Below are 25189 nucleotides of genomic sequence, written 5' to 3' on the forward strand. Positions count from 1 at the left end.
CTTTCTTTTGTACTAAAACATTTCTTTTATTCTCCTTCAGCACTTCCTTTTCTCGCTCCTGAGCAAGAAGTACTCTTTAGGGAAGGAAGAAAAACCAGCACCATTCTAAACACAGGTAATATTCTTATATGTTTACAGTGCATGACCTGAATGGCACAAGACACCCTTTTGAACTCTGAATCGAGCAGAATTGTGACAAAGATTCAGCCCCTCCTTGGGACTCATTGCTAAATTTGTACTATTTTACAATATGGTAACATTTCATATATCATATAAAACATGTTAAAATGTGAAATAGAAAAGTGCATCTGAAAATAAATTTAACACAAAGAACTGGATACACAGATTGCCTACAATGTATTGACCGATTCCTTAAAACATGGATCTGTGCTAATATGAGTGACGCACGCCTCAGAGGAAGTTTCCTCTATTCCTTTCTCAGTGTGCTGGTGTGGAATATTTGTGAGCATTCATCTTGGGAGTGGTTGTGTGTTTTGAATGGATTGTGTCCTCCCACGTATTCCTCATTTTTGGTATTCGATATCCAGCTTCAGCTGCTTTGGACATTTTTTTTCACCAGAGGGCACTGTGCATCGATGCCGCTCGAGGGCCTCCGTCTTGAGCCCGTTGGCTTCAGTTCCATTTTTCCGTGAATGCTATCGCTTTGAAAAATATAACGCGCTTCATCGTCAACATCGACTACCCCGAAGACCGGGTTCAAGAAGTGTCGAGATTGTGACTCAAAAATTTTGTTGACCGACCCACACCGTATATATCTATGGTGTCTTGGGGTGGAGCATAAGACCTCGGCCTGCTCCAAGTGCCACAATTTCTAAAGGGGCTCACCAATGTGTTGCCCCCCCATCTCCTTTCCAGGTTCCAATTTGGGACTTTAATCTGGTACTACAATTTCTAATGTGTGCACCCTTTGAACCTTTACACTCAATGTCCATTAAGGTTGTTGACTTTTAAAACAATTCTCTTGGTTGCTCTTACTTCAACCGTAGAGTGAGTGAATTGCAGGCACTTTCATACATGCCACCCTTTACTATCTTCCATAAGGATAGGGTTGTTCTGAGGGTTAAGCCTTCATTCTTACCCAAAATCATTTCGGATTTCCACCTAGGGCAGAACATTTTTTCACCTTATTTCAATCCCCCACCTTATCCTGGTTGCAGGAGGAGAGATAACATATGTTGCACACTCGTAGAGCTCTGAGCTTTTATATACCTAGGCTATCAAAACTTTGCATTGATGATCAGCTTTTCATTGGCTATACAGGCTACAAACTGGGTCAGGCTGTTACAAAACAAACTTATCCAGGTGGATCATTCTGGCTATTTCGGAATGTTGCAGACTGGCAGGCAAGGATCCTCCTGAAGGATTAGGGGCCCATTCCACCAGGGGCATGGCTACTTCTACAGCCCTGCGAAGGGGTGTACCGATAATATTTGTGAGGCAGCAACATGGTCTACTATTCACACGTTCACAAAACATTACTGCCTGGAGTCTTCCCTCTGTCAAAATTGGGAATTTTGGAAAAGCAGTCCTGCATCCGGTTCATGAAAACCATAAAAAAACTAAATTCGTACTCCCTCCACCAAATCTGATACTGCTTTGGGAGTCTATCTAAAGATGAGGAATACGTGGGAGGACACAATCCATTCAAAGAACAAGTTACTTAACCCCGGTCACATACTTTCGACTGGATGTTCCTCCCAATTATTCCTCATCGCCCTCCCAACCTACCCCAATGTAGAATTTCCCATGCTATTCGAGCTTACGCTCCTTCAACGTTTAGAATGGTTATTCCCGTGGTTATGCGGGCATTTCTACTGTAAGAAAAAACAGAACTGAAGCCAACGGGTGCTGCGCATGCTATATATGCCTTTGATTACATCATCCTCGAGACGGAGGCCCTCGAGGGACATTGAGTCGACTACATCGACGCACAGCACCCTCTGCCAAAAATGAAATGCTGAAGCTGGATATCGAATACCAAAGATGAGAAATACGTGGGCGGAACATCCAGTCGAAAGAACGTTACATGGGGTAAGTAACTTGTTCAACTGAGGGATGAGGTGATCCACTATGTGAAATTTGATACAATTGTGCCAAATGTTGCACACTTTTCTAACTATATTGGTAAATCACTTTACACTAGAGATACTTTCTATGGGAGAGCTAATGAAACATTACATTATATTTTTATATTGTATATATTTATATTTTTCATTGTGTTGAAATGTGAGATGCATTCCCTGCGCTCGATGTATACTGCCTTAGTTTGGGCTATTCTTTGTTAGAGCACCACATACCGCACAGAGATTCAACCACACATTTGTTTTGATATTTGGAAACATTACAGTTCAACACACATTTCGCTACGCACACCTCAGTTGCTAGTTGAAATAATGATCAGTCTTGCATCTGCTGATATAAGAAGTATCTGTGAAGAAGATCTGAGTCAGAATTAATGTACCAGAAAAGTTTAGTCCTCGGATTTCTTGAGTCGCAGAATGCGGCAGCTGATATTCCAATTAATACGACCATACAAAAGGCATTTGACATAATTACCTGATAATAGCATCATGTAAGTCTGTTATTCAAAAAGCAGTTACCATAAACTAACAGGTGCAGAGGTTACTGTTCCATATAGCACAGTACTGTTTCCACGGGTGTGATAGATTTAGAAAGACCACTCTGTGCAGTCACAGAGCACAGAGTCTTTCTAAATGAGTCTTTTTAAATGTTGTTTTTTTAAAAAACAACATTATCACTTAATACTGATTTGAATGCCAACCCGCAGGCGCAACGTTAGCATTCTCTTCATGCTCCTTGCTTCCACTGGCCGTGCGGCCCAACGTGGATCTGCCCCTCCAGGATGTCAATACAGTGGAGGTGCGCCTCTGCCTAACAACTCCGGTGCCTCCATAGGAGTCCTCTTTCTTTGTGCAATCCACCTTCTTCTTATATGGATGACTGGGGCAACTTGACCATTGACAATGGCATTCAGGCTGTGTTTAGCATTGCCTGAAGCTAACAGGACTGAAGGTGGATGGCTGGGTGATGTAGTCAAAGGCCCTCATTACAGTTTTAACGGTATCCTGCTGGTATTACTGGTTTATACTGGCAAAACTGCCTTACTGTCTCTGCCGCCCGGTATCCTGGTATTACCGTGATATTACAGGCAGCGGAGACGACTGTACGTTCCAATTAAAGCCTGAATCAATGGCAACAGTATTTTACTGCTGCCTGTGATTCAGTCATTTCTTTGCCGGCAGGGGCCTGATCTACCGGCAGTTCAGGCCTACCGGTAGATCCATGGCCCCCACTGCTAAACTTGTGTTTTGCCTGTCTGGAAAAAATGCTGGTGCCGGAATTATCAGTATTTTTTCGAGACCGTCAAAATCATAATGAGGGCCAAAGAGTTTGAGGAAATGTCATTATTTGGTGAAAGCAAATCGATGTCACAGCGAAGGGGTTTCTGTTGATGTTCCTGGTCTGTGGTGTGCAGGGGAGATCAGCACTATCTTAAACCAAAGAGATAGAACTGACACTGTTTGGTGTTTTCAAAACAGGAATATTCAAAACAGAAGTAACAAGTTTTCTCGGTCTTCATACAGGCAGACAACTTTTTTTTGGACTGGGAGTTCCTTATCGGAATGGGAGTCCTTGTCTCCTGAGAACGGAGTCACTCCCAGTGCGGCCTCAATTGTCCAGCCCCTAGGGAGGGTATTGCTGGGCGGGCTCTCCTCCATAGTCTCAAACAGGGAGGCTCCACCATGGGGAGACAGGACGAATACCATGGATTTGTCACAGGTGCTAAGAACCAGGAGACATACATGAACCTGAGAGGTGTTTAGAATACTGAGAGGCACAATAAGCTGACAAGGTGTTGACATTCTGTGAGATTCTGAGAACCCAGAGAGATACATGAATCAAATGAGTTGTTGAGGATCCTGAAAAGTGCCGAGAACACAGAGAGACACTTGAACCTGAAAGAACCTAAAAGGGGCTGATAACATGGACATGAACCCATAAAATGCTGAGAACTTAGGGGAGCAGTTGGATGTGAAAAGTGCTGAAACCTCTTGAAGCATAATACAAATCTGACTTCAAAGATAAATGACACATTTTAATTGAGATAAGTTTGTTGTGGTTCTGACAAATGTTCCAGGTTTTTAAAAAAGTAGGTTCTAGAGGATCTACCTCACTGCCTGTGAAAATAGCTTACTTGCTGAAATAAAATGTAAAAGGCATAATTTGAAATTATATTCTTATGGCAGGAATGGTAAACTAAGCAGGGTCTTCTACTGAAACTATCCCTGGTCATGTGGTAATATGAACAATTACAAATACCTTGTCAGAAGAATTCTTAAATCGTCTACCTACAGACTCGTAGACCCTTACAGTGGGATCTTTGTACCATATGCCTTAACCTAGTTCTATATATTATTTTTTTTAAACTCTGTTTATTAGTGGTCGCATAGAGATACACAGCACCTTTTCACATTGCACCATATACAGTCAAGATATATACATTTTCCAGTCATTATAGTCATATAAAGTTACATGGATTCATCATCATCAGAGGTCATATCACATAAGTAAACTCGAAATGGGCCCCATATGTTTTTGGGTCTGCAGGTCGGGGTTGGGTCAAGACATACTGTTCTTCAGTTTCATTTACATGTGTAATTTCACGAAGAAATTGGTTCATGCTGGGTGGGCCTGCATTTTTCCATTTTAGTAGGGTGCATTTCTTTGGCCACTGCACAAGTGATGTTAAATAGTCTTCTAGTTTTTTCGGAGCATTTGCCTATGTCCCCAAATAGATATTTTTGGGGCGTCAGGTCTGGGGGGGATCTGCGTAATTTCCTCCAACATATCAGCCACCTCTTTCCAGAAGCCCGCCACCACCTGACATTCCCAGTACATATGTAAGTGTCCTGCCTGTGGCATATTGCACTTGGGGCATGCATCTGAAACCTCTGGGGTAAATTTTGCTATTCTAGTCGGCATGTAATGCAGTCTGTTCAGTATTTTGAATTGAATTAGCCGCAGACCAGAATTCAGGGAAACCTTCTTAGTAAGTGAGCAATATCTAGTCCATTTCTCTTCCCCAATGGGTGTCTGTAAGTCCCTCTCCCATTTCTCTTTGATTTGGTTAACTGTGGGGGTATGGGCCTGTACTGCAGAGTATAGTCTGGAAATTCTGTACGCACGGGTGTGGCTGGGGTTCATCTGGGAATAGCGGCCATTTTTTCTGAAATGCCGACCTCATACGGTAGTATTGAAGAGTTCTAAGTGGCCCGCCTCCCATCGCTCTCAGCAGTTCCCCTAGGGTCACAAATTTGCCATTAATAAACATGTCCCCTATTTTCATTTCGTTATTAGGGTCCCATGATTCCTGTATTGTACTGTCGTGTGTGGGGGGTATACCCGGATAATTACATAAAGGTACCTCTGGGTTGTAGGGCGTTGTCAACTTCAATCTCATGTATATAGCCTCCCATGCTTTTACCGTATAGCTTACCGGATTGTATTCACATGTGTCTTCGTATTGTGTATCAAAAATGACTGATTGTATATCCGTGGGGTGTGTGGTGTATTCTTCTATGCATGCATGGGGTATCTCGTGTGTGGTATTGTACCAATATTTTGCCTATTGTGCTTGCGCAACATAATACAGCTCAAAATCGGGGGCCGCTATACCACCAGTAGAGTATGATTCGGTCATCTTTTCCCAGCTTATCCTAGCTGTCTTCCCATTCCATAGGAATGCCACCACTATGGATCGGAGTTTGGTGAAGAAAGTCCTGGGGATGGTAACAATAGAAGTAGAGCAGCTTGCGCAGAATTTTCATTTTAAGGACAGCAACCCTGCTGTATAACGATATCGGGAGACGCTCCCACATCTGAAGCTTTGTAGTAATGGTCTGTAGTGTGGCCTCATAGTTGTCCGAGTATAATGTGTGCCTATGCCTAGATACGAGGATCCCCAGATATCTAATGTGGTGTTTCCGACCATTTCAGTCCGTTTAGCATGTCGGGGCATTTGGTGGCTGGTGTGAGCGGGAATATTTCGGACTTGGTTCTGTTCACTGTATACCCTGAGTAAGTTGCGAAGTCTTGTATTTCCGCCATTATGGGTGCTATATTTTTCTCCGGTTCGCGGATATATAATAGCGTGTCCTTGGCATATAGTGAGATCAGTTGAGTGGACCCCTTCATTTTTATGCCTTTATCAGCATGTCTCAGTCTCACCGCAGCTACCATCGGCTCTATAGTCAGCGCAAATAGCAGGGGCGAGAACGGACATTCCTGTCTAGTGCCCCTGCCCAGCAAGAACAGTTCAGAGATGGATCTATTAGTTATCACCCGAGCTCCCGATTCAGTGTACAACAGTTTTACATATCTGATGAAATTGGGTCCCATCCCGAATGCCTCTAGCACCAACAGGAGATATACCCAGGAAACCGAATCAAAGGCTTTCTCGGCGTCCAGGGATATGGCCGCTGCACAACTCTTCAGGTCTATTTGTGCAATTATGCCAAAAAGCCTACGGAAGTTTAGGGCTGTGGACCTCGCAGGGACAAACCCATTTTGATCAGGGTGAACTAGTCCCGGAACCGCCGATAGGAGTATATTGACCATTACCTTTGCAAATATTTAGCATTGGTATTTATTAGTGACAGAGGCCTGTAGGAAGATACATCCTGTGGTGGTTGCCGTGGCTTGGGGAGGACCGTGATCACTGCCTCTCTCATGGTTGGGAGTAGTATGTTGCATTCGAGGGATTCCTCCCACACCAGCATAAGTGTCGGCACCAGCTCTTCTCGGAATTCTTTATAGAATTCTGCCCCTATCCCGTCTGACCCAGGTGCCTTACCTGATGATAATGCTCTGATTGCTTCTGTAATTTCCTCAGCAGATACTGGCAGATCCATCGCTAAGCGATACACCTCCGGGAGCTTGGGAAGGGCAAGAGCCGCAAGATAGGTTTTAATGTCTGCAAGCAGCCCTACAGATAAGGTGCGTATTGTGCCTTTTTACGCATGTAATTATAGCCATTACAGGGCATTTCATTTTCTTCTGCGTACCGTTTACACTGTATTTATTTTCATTAAAAAGCATACTTTCCTCCACTAGATGGCAGTAGAGGGCAATAATCTCCATATCTGAGTGTATTACACAACTTCTTTTATTAAATCACTGAAAGTACAGTGGAGTTAACTAGATTTTTGGGACTTCTAGTTTACCATTCAGGCTTAACATGTTGATGTAAGGATTTACATGATGCCATGTGTTATTATGCAATTTGTGTTTTTGGAAGTAATTTTTTTAAGACCTCATTACTGTAGGCCTTGAAATCCAAACTATTTGTACTGAGTAACACTTGGAAGGTATGTGGTCAAATTTGCAGAGTGGATTAAAATCCCTGCTTCACTTTTCAGCCAAGGTTTGTGATCCTGGTCCCCTGTCCCTATACTCCACCCTGCCTCCCACCCCATCTGTCCTGCCATCCTACTCCCTCCTTTGAGGATGCAACCACAGGACCACTAGTTCCTTTTTTTCCACTTCCACCACTGATGTGATAAGCTGTCATGGGCTGAATTTTCTGTGATGCGTGTTATGTCCGAGATGCAGATTCTTGACTATCCAGGAGGAAATCTATTGTGCAATCAAGACTGCTCTCCTAGGATGGAAGTAGAAGATGGGGTAAGGTACAGAAAAGTCTTTAATATTCGAGGAGTTCATGCTTGTTATATTAAACAAGCAGCAAGGAGTAAGCCAAGAGACATAAACTTTGTCATGTGCATTATTAAATGGTCACTACTATTAATGCTAAAGGTCGAACAGTGGAATAGGGGCCAGTCAGGCTTTTTGAGTAGTAACTAGTTGGAAATAAATAACTTGTAGTAGCAATTTCTATTTTTGCTAAAAAGGCACAGTGGCAAAAGTATTTGTCCAGGATCACACACTTTAGTGTTGAAGCAGGGCTTTGGGACCAGTCTTCAATTTATGCACTTGCCTGCATTTCTTCCTAACTGTAATTGCCAGAATGATGTTTTTTGGCTTTGTACACAAACCATAAACCAGTAAAATTATAAATATGCCTACCATAATGCAATTCAGCTTGCATGCACTTTTTGATTATTTGAAGTGATATTGCTAACTAGTGTCTGGCGATCCACTTTAATTTCCTGTAGCAGACAGCGGGAAAGGTAGATTAGCAGTTTGTGACTTTTGCTAAGATTATGTGTGCAAGTTCCTGTAAGTAAACCATATGCTCCCTCTGTAGGCAATACATCAGTCTCAATCTATAGTAGTTATTAACAGAGTTTCTAGGCTCTAGAATTTTGAAAATGAAGCTGTGTAAGTACCAGGTACTTGTGGAAAGTATTCTGCCATAAAATAACTTATAAGTGTAATAAAATGGTTAAAGCCAATCCAGACAACTTCGATCTACAACTCTTTTGGGCTACGGGTCTGATTTTACGTATGCATTGGGTGTATGTTAGATACGTTTTACTCTCTTGCAGAGGAGAAAACTCATTTTTACTCTCTTGCAATTGCATTTACTCTCTAATTTGAAAAATCATGCGTAAAATACTCCCACCTCAAAATCTTATCTGGAGCACTGTCTGCGATTGACTTTTTATCTTGATTAGAATATATTTTTTTTATAGAATTTGACAAATTCCTTATTTATCTCCTCCTCCCTCAAAAGTACCTCCCCCTGTGGTGTTTGTATACTAGTGATCTGGTTGGGTTGTTTATCATGTTTGAGTAGATTAGATAGCGTTCTGCCAGCCTTATTAACCTCCCTGTATCTGCGTGCACACATGGGAGCTGCCACATATAATACTTCTCTGGCGGCTAATTTATCGAATTCCTGCAAGTGCGTGTGTATTTCCGCTAATAATTCCCTATTCTGTGTATGGGTATAGTTCCCCTCTAATTCATCCAATTTATTTTCAATGTCTGTTAATTCAGTGCGTACGCTCTTTAGCATACCTACGGACTTGGACAGCAGCGCTCCCCTGATCCACACCTTAAAAGATTCCCACAAAGTGGTATATTTGTCCACCGTTCCCACATTATTGGTGAAAAATTCTGCTATCTCAGTATGTAGCGTTTCCACCACCCCTGGGTCTCCCAACATCCCACTCGGCATTCTCCATCTTTTCGCGGGACAGTTGGCATCTAGTAACCCTGGGGAGTGATCTGAGAACGTGCGTGGCAGGATTTCACATTTCTGTGGTGTAGTGGACATGCCCGATGCAACAAACCAATAATCAATCCTGGATTCCGAATCATGAACCGAAGAATGATATGTATATCTCCTGTTCCCAGGGTGCATTTCCTGCCAGGCATCTATCAATGACAGTTGTGTGAGGACGTTGCTCAGGGTAAGGGCTGTCTTGCTGGGGGCTCTAGTGATTTTTGAAGATCTGTCCAGTGAGGGGTTCACCGCCACATTGAAGTCCCCCCCCCCCCAGATCACATTAGACATACCATAGGCAGCAATCATCTGGTATACATTTACGTAAAAAGCAGGGTCATCAATATTGGGCCCGTATGTATTAACCAACGGTAATTGTTGGCCAGCGACTCTGCCCCACACAACAACGTATCTACCCTGTTGGTCCACCTTGTGGTCCTCTAATCCAAATCCCAAGCTTGGATGTATAAGGGTGATTACCCCTCTGGCCTGAGTAGAATAGTCAGTGTAAAACCGTAGACTCCCCCATTTGGGCAATATGTGCATGTTGCTACTCCCCATTGTATGTGTTTCTTGCAACATCAGGACCTGAGGGCCGTGTCTAGCAATATAGTTACCAATCTTTTTGACTTTCATCTGATTATTTAGTCCCCTTACATTCCATGTAAGCAGTTTTATTCTCTTTCCGTCACCAGTGCTTCGCAGTAGAGAAACGTTCCATATACATGACCATTAAAGTTGTGTCTTTGGTACAAGCAGATAAGCGCCAGTCTAAATGCAACCACAGTTTTAACATTAAGCAAACAGTTGACCGTAATCGAACTACCACCTGGGTCGAACTTCTTCCAGTCATCAGAACTTCCCATTTTAGTGAGTTGTTCCATTGGGTATATTGCCCTCTTGTGGCAACAATCCGTTTCATTGACCTTTTTGTTTGGTCATTTCCACAACGACACCCCCAACTCCCAAGCCCTCCTCCCACCCTCCCGCCCTCATCATCACCCCCAACTTGACGATGTACCCAAATTTACTTGTGGAACATTCCAGGGGTGGCCATGTTGCTCCACATGACCGCCAGATTGTCTCCATGACTCCGATAGTCGTATTGGATGGAGCCGCCTTGACCATCAAAATATTAGGACTGCGGCCCTGATGGTGCAGTAGGGTAGAATGTGTTCTGGCTACAGGTGTACCTTAATCCTCTGGTCTGGGTCTATTGTTTTGTGCCGGTCTGCCCCCTCTGGGAGGGAGGGGTATAGAAGTCTCAATATATTGTGTGGCTTCAACCGGAGACTCGAAAAAAGGCGCCCTTCCCGCATGTTGAATCCTCATTTTGGCCGGGAACATCAGAGCGTATGGAATTTGGCGTTCCCTAAGGAGTCTTTTTACCGGTTCGTAGGATCTTCTGCTCGCTTGAACCCCGGCTAAAAAATCCGGGTATATGTGTATCTGGTTTCCTTCGTATTGGAGTGTACTAGCCTCTCTAGCCATTCGTAGGATTGCGTCTCTGTCTCTGTAGTTAAGGAGTCTCGCAATTATCTACGAGGCGGTGCATCCGGTTTAGGGGCTGGGGCCAATGTATGGTGTGCTCTCTCCACCAAGAAATGCTCGGAGAATGCCTCCCGACTGAATAATGTTTTAAGAAGTAGTTCAAGTTGTTTGTCCATTTGGCCTTTTCTGAATGTTTCCGCCACGCCCACCACACGAATGTTATTTCGTCTTGATCTCGATTCAAGGTCTTCACATTTATTCTGCATTTTGGACATAGCATCTTTGAGCTGGGAGATGTTGCGGCTATGGTGTGCAATGGCATCTTCGTTAGTGCTTTTTCTGCCTTCCGTTTCTGGGACATGTGCACTTTCTTTTTCGACCCTAGCCTTTAACGAGCCTATGGTGGACACTATATCGTCCAGCTTCATGTTCACTGCACAGAATCCATTTTGCACAATTGTTCTCAGCCTATCCTCTTGGTCGCCAATCTCTGCATTCGGGGTTTCATTGGTATGACTGTGTACCTCTGCAGTAGTGGTTTGTGTTTGGGTACCAGTATATGCATCCATAGGGCCTTCTTTCTTATTGCTGGGGGTCTTGCCTCCTTTCCCTGTTTTTTGGGGTTCACCCATATTGTTTACTCGTTGACTGGCCACTGGGAGCTTGCTCGCCCATGCCTTTTGCTTTGGATTATTTGTAGTGTCTCAGTCCGGTATATAGAACAAGGTTTTAGGGCATATGGCTCGCACACCGACAATGGACTGTATTCTCTCACGTATTAAGTCGGCAGGTCACGTGATTTATGTTGGCTTGTGGTAGTATAATCCTGCAAGGGCCCCTCAAGAATTTCCCGCGCACAGGGCTAGCCGTTCAACCAGTGCTAGATCTTTGCCAGTTCGACCTCGGGATCGGCGTGTCCCTTGGCGTTATACGCCAGCCTGTTCAGGTATCCCCCAATGTTCAGCCAAGCCAGGACAGCCTAGCCAAACCAGGGGCCACGTGTATACCTCGGGGCGAGCAGAGCGTGGGTTACAGGTCAGACATTATATACGGGCTAACTGCCAGCTCGGACCTGTGTAAATTGCAGCGTGTCTCGGGCAGTCAGCTGCGCAGAGCTGGCAACTGGGATCTATATTTGTTCAAGGCAGGGTGTTTGAAGTCGAATACGGCCCCCTTGTTGTTATATTAGGCAGGAGGCCGTGGCGGGCGCCGTCCGTGACGGGTTAGGCCCGCGCCCCTCACCAGGACCCACAGGAGCACGGGCTTGTGCGGAGGCGGCCGTTGAGCAGCGGGTGGGGGCCGCCCGCTGGATTCTTCCCCCCTGCTGCCGCTTCCCAGATCGTCTTACTTGGTGTTGTACGGCGTATGTTGCCGCTCTGCCCGGGCCCTGCATGTCCTGATGTCGCTGCGTTGTCGTGTTGTACCCCTGGAGGCCACGTTGCCAATTTAGCAATCTTGCTCGGCTGCGGCGACCCCAGGGAGCCTGCCCCAGGCCAGAGAAAAGCAGGTGCCGAAAAACCCTGTTGATGTGAATGGAGCGGGTGTGGTGTCAGAAGCCCTTATTTGAATCGTTTTATGAGTGTTTCTGGTAGAGTTAGCATCCAGTGGTGGAGTGCATGCAAGTTCCAAAAAATCTGGGCGATCCAGATGCACACTAAGTGGAGTGTGGATGTTTTGGCTGTAGCAACAACTCCGAAGAAAGTCTCAAAAAGTGTAGGTACCATTTCCATGTACACGCAAAAGAAAGGGCAAGCAAAGAGGGAGTCACTCGAGCAACAGCAGGTAAGCACTGTAAACGCGAAATAGTGGATCCAAAAATGGAATGGAATACTTGAGTGGGAGCCGTGGCGGGAAAGCAAAGAAAGAGAGGAAGAAAAATAGTACACACCGAAGAGGCGGTGCAAAGTAGGAGGCAAACAGCAGAAGACAAGAGGACAAGACTGACATAACCTTCGGACATGAAGCGTAACTGCAACACACAAAGAGAGTTGCAACGCTCAGAGTCAGTACACAGGTGTGCGGATATAGGAAGCTAATCCGCCATCTTGGAAAAGACTAGACTGTTACTCCTAGAACGTAATGGAACAGACAAAGTCTTCTAACATATTCGCCAATGATCCCAGACCCTCCATGGTCGGATCATGACATATAATTACTGTTTTCTGGGGAGGTGTAACCTGAGAGTGGTAAGGGAGGATTAGCCCACAACAATCAAGTGATGCCCTGTCGATAATGTTTTCATGGAATTCAGCAGGGATTTGAAGGAAAATGAGGGGGCCCAGGTATGGTTTTATTTCTAAAAAATTAATTTCTTTTTAGCTCATTTGACATTGTTTTGACGTAAGCTACTTGGTCCATTGATGCTCTGTGTATAAATAGCTATGAAACATTTGCATCAAAATCCATTCCTAATAAAAAAGGATGAGCGTTGAGAGGATTGTGTGTGTGGATTTCCTTGAAGCTAAAATATGAACTTCAATCTATCCTAATTAATACAACTAATATTCAAGCTCTGATATCAGTTACGGAGCAATTTTCACATCCTTCTTGTCAATTTCTAGAACGCATGATCTGCAAAGAACACTATTTCTTTTTAGAACACTTTGAAAATGTACTTGGGGATTTCAAATGCAAATGTGCATCCCCATAGGGTAATTGAAGACGATTTCAGTGTTGAAATATGCAATGGCCTTCCCTTGTTCTCTATGATGCAGCTGAAGATGAAATCAACAATATCCCATTGCCAAAGGTGGCGGTTGAAAGACTGAATGCAATAAGGATGCATTTATTAGCATTCCTAATAGAGCATAGATTGCGTACCAGCAACTGTCAAACTGTTTCAGATACTCTTGGGAAGGTCACCTTTGACCACACTGAAGGCAGCTAAGATATAGACTATTTTATAACACACCCCTCTAACTGGGCTATAATTCAGAATCTTGAAATTCTTGACAAAACTTGCATTGATCATTTCCTGATCTTGTTAAAATAATTTCAACCACACACCCTTGTAGAATTTACTCCTACGTCCCGTCCCCTTTCCTCCATACTTATGGGACATTCCTCTGTCCTGTTGGACGGGACCGGAGCACTTTGAAAAAGCATCAAAAATGTTGAAAATTCTTTTAGTCCTTCCCCTCTGCGCAGGGTACAGCACGCGGCCATAACCCCGCCCATCTCAGCTCCGCCCCGCGCATCCCCATCAGTCATTTTCTCAGCTCTTTCGGGACTGGATACACTTGCATCTGCGGAAGAATTTCTTCTTTTCCTCCTCTCTCGCTAGTGATCGCATACTAGTCTGTCGTTTAAACTAGACTTTGCAAATTGTTCCTCGTGTCAGCGACGCTTCGCGAGGGCAGATCCCCATCCTCCTTGTTTAGAGTGTTTGGGTACTGATCACCGTTGGGACTCCTGTTTCTTTTGTGATTCCCTTTCAGTTTGGGCGCTTCAACGACAGTTGGAGCGGTGGGAGGAGGTGTTCCAGTGTACTCCTCCTACGCATTTTCAATCCTTCACCGACGAAAAGAAAGAGCACCCCGGCCGGGAGACGCCTTCCCGGTCCGGGAGGAGCGTCGACTGCTCTCTCACTGGGGCTTGCCCCGAGATGCCTTCGGGGCCCAAGAAGTGTACCGGAGTTTTCTCCAAGGCCCCTCCTGTGGGTGCTGCTTGTAGACCGAGTTCTACTGAGTCGTGGGGTACCGGAGCTCACTCCAAGGCCTCTTTATCGGCTTCCCTCAAAAGTACCGGGGTGCGCCCCGAGTCCTGGGCTCGGCTTGGTGATACCGAACGTATGTTTGAGGCCCGCTGTGGAAAGGCTGCTACCGGACTTGGATCCGAGGTCCCTCGTACAGAGGCTAAGAAAACCAACAGTTCTGAGAGGCCTGAGAAGGCCTTATCGGTGAAGGGTGTTTCTCACCGTTCCCGCTCTTGTGGTGACGCCAGAACTGTTGAGGGGTCAAGGAGTGAGAATTCGAACCGAAGTTCCTCCTTACCGGCAGTGCCGAGGTCCTTCCTGTGAAGGCTAGTTTGGCTGTTGGTATGTCGCAGAAACATTCCAGGCCGCATAGTACTGGCTCGGCCGAGGTTCCTTATGTAAAGGCTAAAATGAAGACCCTTGATCCACTGGTGGGGACCCCTGCCTCACTTCTACATGTGCCGCAGGTCCCCTCAGGTGATGGCAAAATGGCGGCTGTTCCCGCCACAACCACGGCGGCCATTTTGGGCGCTTCCCCTACAACTACGCCATCAGCCTCAGGTGTAGGGATTGGTTCTGTGGGTGAACATAAGGTTCCTTGTGCGCATCACTTTCATCCAGTTTATGACTCGAACGCTCAGATGCCTCTTCCGCACCACATCTCGCTGCCTGTGGGTTCGGCACCTTTGATTTATATGGACACCTCTGGGGATGGGCCTGTTTGGCAACTCTCCCCTCTGCATCCCTGGAATTATCCTCCTCATGAGAAGCCTCCTCCGGCAGCTCCAAAGCCTTCTCCGGAGGACGCTTTTTTCGGCAAGTTTCAGACGCTCATTCCTAACGACCCCATGAGGGAGTATTCCAAGGGTCTTTTTAGGGAGATATGCCCGCCTGCGCCTCCGGCTCCACCCACGCCTCCTGTGGTTCCGATGGTGCCGCCTTTGCCTGCGGTGCCTCCTCCTACCCTTCCGCCCTTGCCCCCATTGTCCCCGGTGGACAAGGCGGTGCCCGACGTAGTTCAGCAAGACCCTGACCTGTGGGATGATGCACAGGGCGATCAGGACTGCGAAGACCAGCCCCGCTCTATTCGAGCTTTCCACGACCGGGTGCTGGACATGATGTGTCTATTGGATGTTCCAGTGCCCGAGGCACCCACTCCGCAGGAGGGTGTGCTTTCGGGGGCGTTCACCTTATCTCCTTCTGAGTGTACCAGCCTGTTCTTGCAGAAGGACGTTTTGGCCAAGGTCCGTAGAGTCTGGGAGAAGCCACACTCTGGACTTTTGCTCAATAAGAAAATTGACGCGCGGTACAGGCTGCATTCTTTGGAAGAGGTGGCCCTAGCATATTGTCCGCCCCCCTCCTCCACTGTAGTGGCTGCGGCCACTTTACAGTCCAGGCCTGCTGCATCCTCTTCTACAACGGCTACTCAGGTCCTGGGGAAGGAGGACAAGCTCCTCGACTCCCTTGGGAGGAATATTTTTGCTAACTCGGCCCTGCAGCTCCGGCAGGCCAATGCAGAACTGGTGTTAGCGGGGCAAATATGAAAATGTGGAAAGGTCTGTCAGAGTTCAAGGAATTCATTCCGGTCGAGAAGCTGGAGGACTTTAAGGTGGGATTATCCGATGCCAGGGTCTTGGCCCAAGATCTGCTGGTGGCCGCGGCTCATCATGTTGACACTTCGGCTTGGGGCCTTATGTTGGGAGTTGATACCTCTCGACAGGCGTGGTTGCATGCCACCAAGTTCTCAAAGGAGGTGCAGGACAAGGTATTGGACCTGCCGTTTGACGGTAAGGAGCTTTTCCATTCCACAACGGATGTGGAGCTGACCAAAATGAAGGACAGCACCCAGACAGCTAAGTCCTTGTCCGTCCTGGTTAAAACTCCTTTTAGAACCCAGAGATTGTTGTCGCAAAGCCGGCCCTCTTCTGGTTTCAGAGGGTTTCTAGATCGGAAATCCCGCAGAGCGGATACCCCTTCAGGTAATTCCCGCCAGAGACAGCAACGGACTCGTTTTTTCTCCCACTCCTCAGCCTCCTCCTCAGGTTCAGGTGGTAACACCACTGAAAAGCCTGCCAAATGAGGCTTCTCCGTGCTCGCACGAGACCCCGGTGGGAGGACGCATTGCGTCTCATTGGGAAGTGTGTGATGTGTGAGGACCGGTGGGTCTTGTCAGTCGCTCGGGCGGGCTTCCGTTTACCCTTAGCCCCTACCCCACCCTTCAACCCTCCTTTCCAGCAGTCGGGGTCATCCTCCCTAAAAGCTAAGGTTCAGAAACTGCTGGACCTCAGAGCTGTTGAACCCGTTCCCCTTGGGGAACGAGGGGAGGGCTTCTACTCCCGGCTGTTTACGGTGCCCAAACCCAACCAGGCTGGCCTGCGCACCATCCTAGACCTCTCCCAGTTCAATCTTTTCCGACCCCAAGAGAAATTCAAGATGATCATGCCCGGCCAGATACGGTCCTCTTTACAGATGGGCGATTGGCTCAGCGTGGTGGACCTTCAGGATGCGTACATGCATATTCTGATCTGGAATCCACACAGGAGATATGTTTCTCTGTGGGGGAGGGGCACGTCCAGTTTCGAGTGCTTCCTTTTGGCCTCAATTCGGCGTTGCATGTCTTCACGAAGATGATGTCGGTGATTGCGGCCTATCTTCGTCTTCAGGGTATCCATGTGTATCCGTATTTGGACGACTGGCTCATACGCAGCCCTTGCCCGTTGAAAGCTGCGTGCAATCTTCAGTCCTTTTGCGTTGGGGCACTCCGGAAGTGGACCTCTTCGTGACAGATTTCTTCCTCTGTATGCCTCCATAAATGGGCTGGGAGCCTCCTCTCTGGGGGATGCTCTTGCGATTCCATGGCACAACATGAGGGCCTATGCTTTCCCGCCTCTGCCTCTGATTCATCGGACGATTTGAAAGCTGAAGAACTCGGTGAACTGTTCTCTTCTGCTCATAGCCCTGTGGTGGCCGGCCAGGTTTTGGTTCTCAGAACTTCAACACCTGTCGGTGTATCCACCGATCAGGCTACCGGTGAGTCCCGATCTACTTCACCACGGTGGACCAACAGCTGTGGCACCCCTCCCCACAATCATTCAGCTTGGCGTCATGGTGCCTGAGTTCAGGTCTTTAGAACTGCCTGCGGATAACATGCGCATTATTGAAGCAGCCAGGAGACAGTCGACTAGGTCTCAGTATATAAGCAAATGGCTTAGGTTCTGTCATTGGTGCTTAGACAAACAACTGGACCCAAGGGTGGCTACCATTGCCACTGTACTGTCCTTTGTATCCCACTTAGCAGAGTCGGGAATTCACGTTCTGTCATGCAGAACTTATCTTTCGGCGGTATCCGCCTACCTAACTACGGATCAATGCTCTTACTCTCTGTCGAATCCAGTGGTTAAGAGACATTTCGCAGGTTTGACGCACCTTTATCCCCCAGTTCGTAAATCGCACCCGGCGTGGGATCTGAACGTGGTCCTTACTGCGTTGTGCCATAAACCCTTTGAACCGATGGCCACGTGGACCTCAAGCACCTGTCGTGGAAGGTGTCCTTTTTGGTTGCCGTTACTTCAGCAAGGCGTGTGAGTGAGCTCCAGGCTTTGTCGGTGGAGCATCCCTTCTTGGTTTTTCACAAGGATAAGGTGGTGTTACGGATGAACATTTCCTGACGAAGGTGGTCTCTGATTTCCATCTGAACCAATCAATCTCCCTGCCAGTCTTTTTTCAGAACCCTGCTTCAGAAGCGGAAAGGGTTCTGCATTGCTTGGATGTTAGAAGGGCTCTTAAATTCTATCTGGACAGAACATCCGAATTTAGGAGCTCTTCTCAACTGTTGGTGACCTTTGGTAATCCACAAGGTGAGCAAGCCTCTAAGGCGACTATCTCCAGATGGATCGCTGCCTGTATTAGGCAGTCTTATACAGTCCAAGGACTGCAGCCTCCTAAAGGTATTCATGCACACCTGGTGCGGGGCAAGGCAGCTGCAGTTGCCTTTTAGAAATATGTCCCCTCGGAGACCATCGCAAAAGCGGCTACATGGGCCTCCCCGTCGGCTTTTTGTAACATTATTGTCTAGACCTGAGCTCCAGATCTGATGCTCAGTTTGGCCAGGCAGTGCTGAAGAACCTTTTTCAATAAGGGGTTTTCCATCCACCTGTAGTTCCTATGAGGAGTGCTTGGGAATCTCCCATAAGTATGGAGGAAAGGGGACGGGACGTAGGAGTATAACCAGGTTACTCACCGTAGTGACTACCTTACTCCTAGTCCATAGTCCCCTTTCCTCCATACGCCCGCCCGCCGTCCCCTCTAATAAGGTTCCTCTGTTATTGCTTAAAGGTCTCTGACCTGGCGATAGAAAAGGACTGATGGGCGATGCGCAGGCCGGAGCCGAGATGAGTGGGGTTACGGCCGCGTGCTGTACCCTGCGTAGAAAGAGAGGAAGGACTAAAAATGTTTGTAACATTTTTGATGCTTTTTCGAAGTGCTCCGGTCCCGTCCCACAGGACGGAGGAATGTCCCATATGGAGGAAAGGGGACTATGGACTAGGAGTAAGGTGGTCACTATGGTGAGTACTGGTTAAACTCCTCCTTGGAAAGCCTAGCTAATGACGGTCAACAATGGTCGGCGATTGAAATGGCATATTGCCCCCACGGTACAATTCGTCATCATGTGGTATGTTGCACCTAGATACACTGATGTGAACGTGGGTTATAAATACCAAATCATATCATATGTGCATTCCAGCAAAAAATGCTTGTGATTAACTGAGAATGCTCTGGCCCTCTTTATAGACAAGAATTTCCAAGCCACATTAATAACATGTGTGCGTTCTTTTTACCCACCCGGGAAATTAATTGCTAATTGAGCAAAGATGGCTCACGTTGGTTTGATAAAACATTCAAAGACAGGAATAAAACAAATATTGGCGATTTCAAGTAATACCAGTAACAACCAATTAGTAAGAGGAAACTAAAAGATTGCACTTAATTTTGATGAAACCAAACCAGTAGAACTCGCATGGGACAAAATAAAAATAAGAGATTCAGCTACTTGGGACCCCAGGTATGAATCTAGGGAATGGGATCTTAAATGGGAACATACCAGTACAGACTTGGGTAAAACGGTTCTCAACCATTTTTGGTACTATTAACTTCAACTCCCCCCATAAGGCAGGACATTTTAATATCACAGGAGTAATAAAAGGAAACAAGGAGAAGTTTTGAGAGCTCTTTGCTCTTAGGCACTCAATTAAAGGCTGATGGCTATATGAATGGATTAGCAGGTATCCCAAGAACTTGAACTATGGACACCACTGCTGACCAACTCTTTTAATGCTTTAACGTAATGTAACATACACCATTTCACTAAATTATATAACCAAAAGTGTTTTTAATATATGGGTAAAACATCTGTGGTACTGGGTAAGGGGCGCATGCTGATGGGTAGTGATAAGCGCAGCAACACTGGAAGTAGCGCAGCCAGTAGGACGTACAGGGACAGTGAATCTGCACGAGGCAAAGGAACATGGCTGCATACAGCTGCAACGCATGTATGGAAAGAGAACATCGGCAGCATACATGGGGAGCCGTACAGGTAAAGGGAAGTTCACAGGATGTTACTGGAAAAGCACAAAAGTAGCTAAGGGCAGCATAGAGCAGCACTTACATAAGGGGAGCTTGTCAGGATAATTAGTGCAGCAGAACATAAGAATAACACATTAGATGGCAGCAAATGTTCGGTGGACACAGGCGCAGTGCAGCACTACAGGTGTAACGACGGGGTGGTTAGTCATTTTTTCGAAAAAATAATGTTGAAAAAAAAGTCGAATTCCTTTTTTTTAAATTATATATTTATGTCCGGGAATAAAAAAAATGGGTAAAAAAAAAAATCAAAAAAAGGGAGGTTGGGGGAGGGGGGAACACCCCCCATTTCGAATAAAAAAGTATTAAAAAAAAAATTGACTTTTTTGAATTCGAAAAAATGACTATGAACCGTGTAACGGAGTAGTCATGCACAGGGCAGCCCTAAGGCAGGGAGCATGGGAGGGGGGTCATTGTGTTAGAAGCTGAAGACACACTGCCACAATAATAGCACAAGTACAGTAGCACCACAAATGTGAGGCAGCACCGTTCCTTTACCTCTGCGGATGTTAATCACCACCCTCTCCTTCACTCAGTCCCCAGTGCTTCCCTCCACAGAATTTCATGCTGTAAAGTAGACTGAAACAATCACCAACCCCCAGCTTTTTTCCACATGGCGTGCACATTTATGCACTCCTCCCCTTTCCAATCAGCCCTCATTTGCACCTCCTCCGACAATGCCCCAGCTCTTCAAGCCAATATGCAGTCCCTCCACTAGCAATCCACATAGCTTTTCTCTGTTTGCTTTGCGAGGAGAGTGAGGGGCAGGGTAAGAGCCAGAGGGACTTCAACACCAAAATAAACACAAAGGGCCTCCTTATGAGTGTGGTGGTCTGGAAACAAGGGTGCCAGTAAGCTTACCGGCACCCTTGTTTCTGGACCGCCACACTCCGAGTCTGCCTGCCAGAGCCGCTGCGCCCGACAGGTCTGACCCTGCTGGGAGCAGCGGCCACGGTAGGCAGAGCCGACACAGAAGCACCTGTACCATTAGCAACGGTACCTTTGCTTCTGTGAACCCATTTTCGTGGAGTCTGGGAATGGGGACTAACACTTACCGGCACCTAGCTTCCCGGTCTGTCGGGACTTATAATGTCCAGGGGGCACTGGGACGTTAGGTGCTGGTAAAATGTTCCGAGTCTGGCGGAAACTCGCCGGTAGCACTAGCAGGTTTACCGCCAGACTTGTAATGAGGCTCAAAATGTTTATTTTGATGTCTGAGGTGAGCAGGCGACTAGGAAGCCACAGGTGTCACAAGTCTCTCCCCTTCTCACCTGTCTTTCCTTGCTTGCGACCTTCTTTGATGATTTCTTTCGCACGGTCCGGGATTTGTAGAGACTCATGTGCTGGTCATCTGGTTCCAGCGTGGGATAGCGGTCCTACTCCAGGAGGTGGTCGGATGTCCAATACCAGGAACCAGGAAGGAGACTAAGTCCGAGCTCGGAGGCACGGAACGCCGTGACTCGAGCGCCAGCGAGGAGCCCGGAAGAAACGTAAGGTAAGTTCGAGGAAAGGAAAGGGAGGAAGTAGATTCAAGGAATCGGGAAACAGGACTCGGAAGGAAGTTCCGGGCGAACTTCGGCAACACACGTCAGACTGCTCCGAGCGGTAGCGTTGAGACGCGCAGAGCCGCGGGGGTGTGTCTGCTTTGTAGAATGTTGAATGTAGCGCGTAAAGACTGGTAAGCTACGTTCCGCACCAAACGGCCATGTTGGAAGGATCACGGAATTCAGTCCTCTATGGGTCAGGGACCATGAAGTCCAGAATGGGCGCAGGCGGCGGTTCATGACAACAGGCGAGCTACTGAAAAGGTCATTCTATCCCTTAAACCATCGAACTGCCAAGGCGACAGCTGCCCTGCGCAAATCATCAAGGACGCAGCCAGAGATTTAGCACCCTTCATCTCGAAACTTATTAACGCCTCCTTCAATACGAGTACTGTACCTACCAACCTTAAAGAATGCCCCTAATCAAAAAACAGATACTTGACCCAGCAATCCCCACTAATTATAGGCCCATTACTACGGTCCCATTTCTCCTTAAAATCATCGATAGAGTAGCCTACCTCCAAATCTAAAATTACTTGGAGACACACCAACTATTAGGCTCACGGCAATCTGGCTTCAGACCACTTCATGGTACTGAAACGGCCCTTGTTGACCTCAAGACATAAATTGACGAGTTGAAGGATAAAGGTACTACAGCTATGCTCCTCCTCCTTGACCTATCAGCGGCCTTTGACCTGGTGGATCATGCAGTATTATGCAACAACTTACCGTCTGCAGCCCATTTCTCAAGTGAAGCTATAGCATGGGTACAATCCTTCCTAGCTAACCGTACGATGAGAGTGTTCTCCCCCGTAGCGGCAGCGGACCCAATCCATATCACTTATGGCGTCCCACAAGGCTCATGTGTCTCCCCGACAATGTATAATATATTTACTAAGCCACTCTTCGACAAACTTGACAGATTAGGGGTAACCTACACTAATTATGCGGACTATACGCAGATTCTCATACCACTATCTGGCAACTTTGTCGAAGACACAGCTCTAGGAAACAAAATTTACCTCCTCATTCAGGCATGGATGGCCTCCCACGGCCTCTTGTCTAAATGACGACAAAACTGAGATACTGATCTTGGGTTCCGACTCCAACCTAAAAAAACTGAGTCCCAATTATAGCAACTTCAACATAGATGGCAACATAATCAAGGTGGCAACTGAGGTAAAAACTCTAGGCTTTTACCTTGATTCCACTCTATCCCTCAAAAAACAAGTTAACTCCTTGGCATCGTCTACAGCGTACACCTGTAAATTAATCAGGACCTGCAGACCGTACCTTTCCAAAACTAACTGCATCACACTAGCTAATGGATTAGTAATGTCCAAGCTGGACTATTGCAATGCCCTCTATGCAGGAGCCAATCTATGCAGGAGCCAATAAAATCATCATAAATAAAATGCAAATCCTTCAAAATAACGCTAGAGCAGCTCTTGACATACCCCGCAGAGAACATATATCCAACATCAGGAAAGACCACCAATGGCTCAAAATTAGCGACAGAATCCTTCTCAAGAAACTATCGCTCACCCACAAAGGGCTCAACAACTCAGCACCCCCCCTTATTTCTCGGCCAAACGGACCAGAAAATCGTCCAGACACCACACTAGGGCTACTAACCACCTCCTGCTTGAAACCCCTAGATTTGGACGATCCAAAGCAGGCGGAGCTAGCTTCCCGGTCAGAGCTGCCCAGGCGTGGAACGCATTGCCTACAGCACTAAAGGCTAACCTACCCTACACCAACTTCCGATGTAAGGTAAAAAACTGGCTCTGGTCCAACGACAACTAATACGGCCATGATACTCCTGAAACCTAGTCCATGACATTTCTGCGCTTACCCTTTTACCTTTTTGTATACTCCTTCAACACTGTAATATGTTAGCCTTTCATCTCCAATTGTTTGTATTGACATGTATGTACTGTATTGATATGCTTCTTATTCCCTGTATGCAACCCAAGCTTAAGTAACCTTGTACCTGCTGCGCCCGGCTACCCCTGGTTTTTTTGTGCACATTATCAAATAATAAACATAAACTAGTTGCTTGCGATCGATGGGTTTGAGACCCAGGACTTAGTGGGACGGGTTTGTAACTTTAGGAGTCCTCTTTAGATAATGTTGTTTCTAGGTTAATGTGTCTCTACATTCCGGCATGCTCTGATTTAAACGCCTTGCGCATCACCACAATGTATTTCCACAAAATCCCCACTATGTGGAGAATAAGGAAATCTGTGTCGCTGTAAACTGAAAACTGGGTCTGACAATTGATAAACGTAAGAAAGTGGTGTGTCAGAAGGTTACTTGCAATGAGGTTGCCAGGCTCATCCATACAGATCATTAGTTGTGATTTGAATTGAAGTAGGTTGTAAGTGTAGCCAATATATATTCAAGGCTCAACAGAAAATAAAAGAGATTTCTAAATTACGGAATTGAGAATAAATGGAGATTTTACTCAGAGTGCGGGTTCACACAGCCACGTGTTCAGGCCTGTTCCTGAGGAACCTAACCGTACTATTGCTCCTTCTGAGACCTGTCCTGAGACAGCCGGATGGCCATTGTCGGGTTAAGAAGGAGACCCATGAGGATGCCCCAGCTGCTCTTGGCTGTTCCATTACAGAGTAGACCCATCCTGAAACTCCCATATGATTCTCTATAGGTACACTTTGTGGTCGTTGTTGTCGTTCCTCCGATCGATTCTTCCACCCCTTCATCGATTGAACAGGTTCCCAGGATTAAAGTGATGCCTTAGAAGGAGCCCAAGGTGCGGGGTCGTGTCTGATAATCAGTGGCTATAGGATATAAATCATAGTTAGATGTCTTCATGTAACTCTGCCACAGAAAATCAAAGAACATTAAAATAAAATTATAATACATGGCCCATGTAGATGAAACGTTCCAGTTATATAAATTGGAAAGATTCACAGTTAAATTACCTAAGGAATGCCCAAGTGCAAGATACAATAATACTGCTGAATTGTAAGCAACGAAAAGCAGCATTACTTTATTTCTAAACCAGTGAGTTCTTCTAACAATGCTGCTCTTAAGGCTCAAAACAAGGCCCAGTATTCAAACATGCTATACATCTCTAAAATATTGTTCTTACTATTGTACCATAATCTGTGTAATAGCCATAGGACCTTGGGTACAAATAGTAGAAGGGAATTTTTAATTAGTGCTTCCCATTGTGTTCCTCCTTAATCGTATGACTCGGCTAATGTAACCATTTATCCCCCATTCCATGGCTTCTTACAGAAGAGGTTGTAAATAACAGTATGGCAGATGGTGTTTGGGAAAGCCTCATAATCGCAGGATTGGTTACCAGAATTATTTCCTGACCTCTTTAAAGAACAGGATAATATGCCTGCACGTATCTAGTTGGTCAGGACAGAAGGGGCAACAACCATCATAATGTGTTTCTCTTGGCCATAGGGCTAGCATGCCGCCTCTAGGTGACAACCCTAAATCTTATGCATCATCACCCATGTGCCATTGTATTTATCCATTCAAGATATGTGTGTAGTTGATTTGGCTTGGTGATAATACTGTGATCCCTGTTTGTGTCCTTAAGCAATT

The 25189-nt window shown here is 46.3% G+C and overlaps 1 protein-coding gene across 1 annotated transcript in view; it reads left to right on the forward strand.

The window, feature by feature from the left end:
* The window catches only part of LOC138510531 (zinc finger protein 587-like), a 304358-nt gene that overhangs the window by 220553 nt on the left and 58616 nt on the right, over positions 1-25189 (forward strand). The window contains exon 7 of the mRNA XM_069626255.1: positions 41-115. Coding sequence (XP_069482356.1) covers positions 41-115 — 75 coding nt within the window. The remainder of the gene's footprint in view (positions 1-40; positions 116-25189) is intronic.

This window comes from Ambystoma mexicanum, chromosome 6p, assembly GCF_040938575.1.
Source record: "Ambystoma mexicanum isolate Mex_15411 chromosome 6p, UKY_AmexF1_1, whole genome shotgun sequence".
NCBI lineage: Eukaryota > Metazoa > Chordata > Amphibia > Caudata > Ambystomatidae > Ambystoma > Ambystoma mexicanum.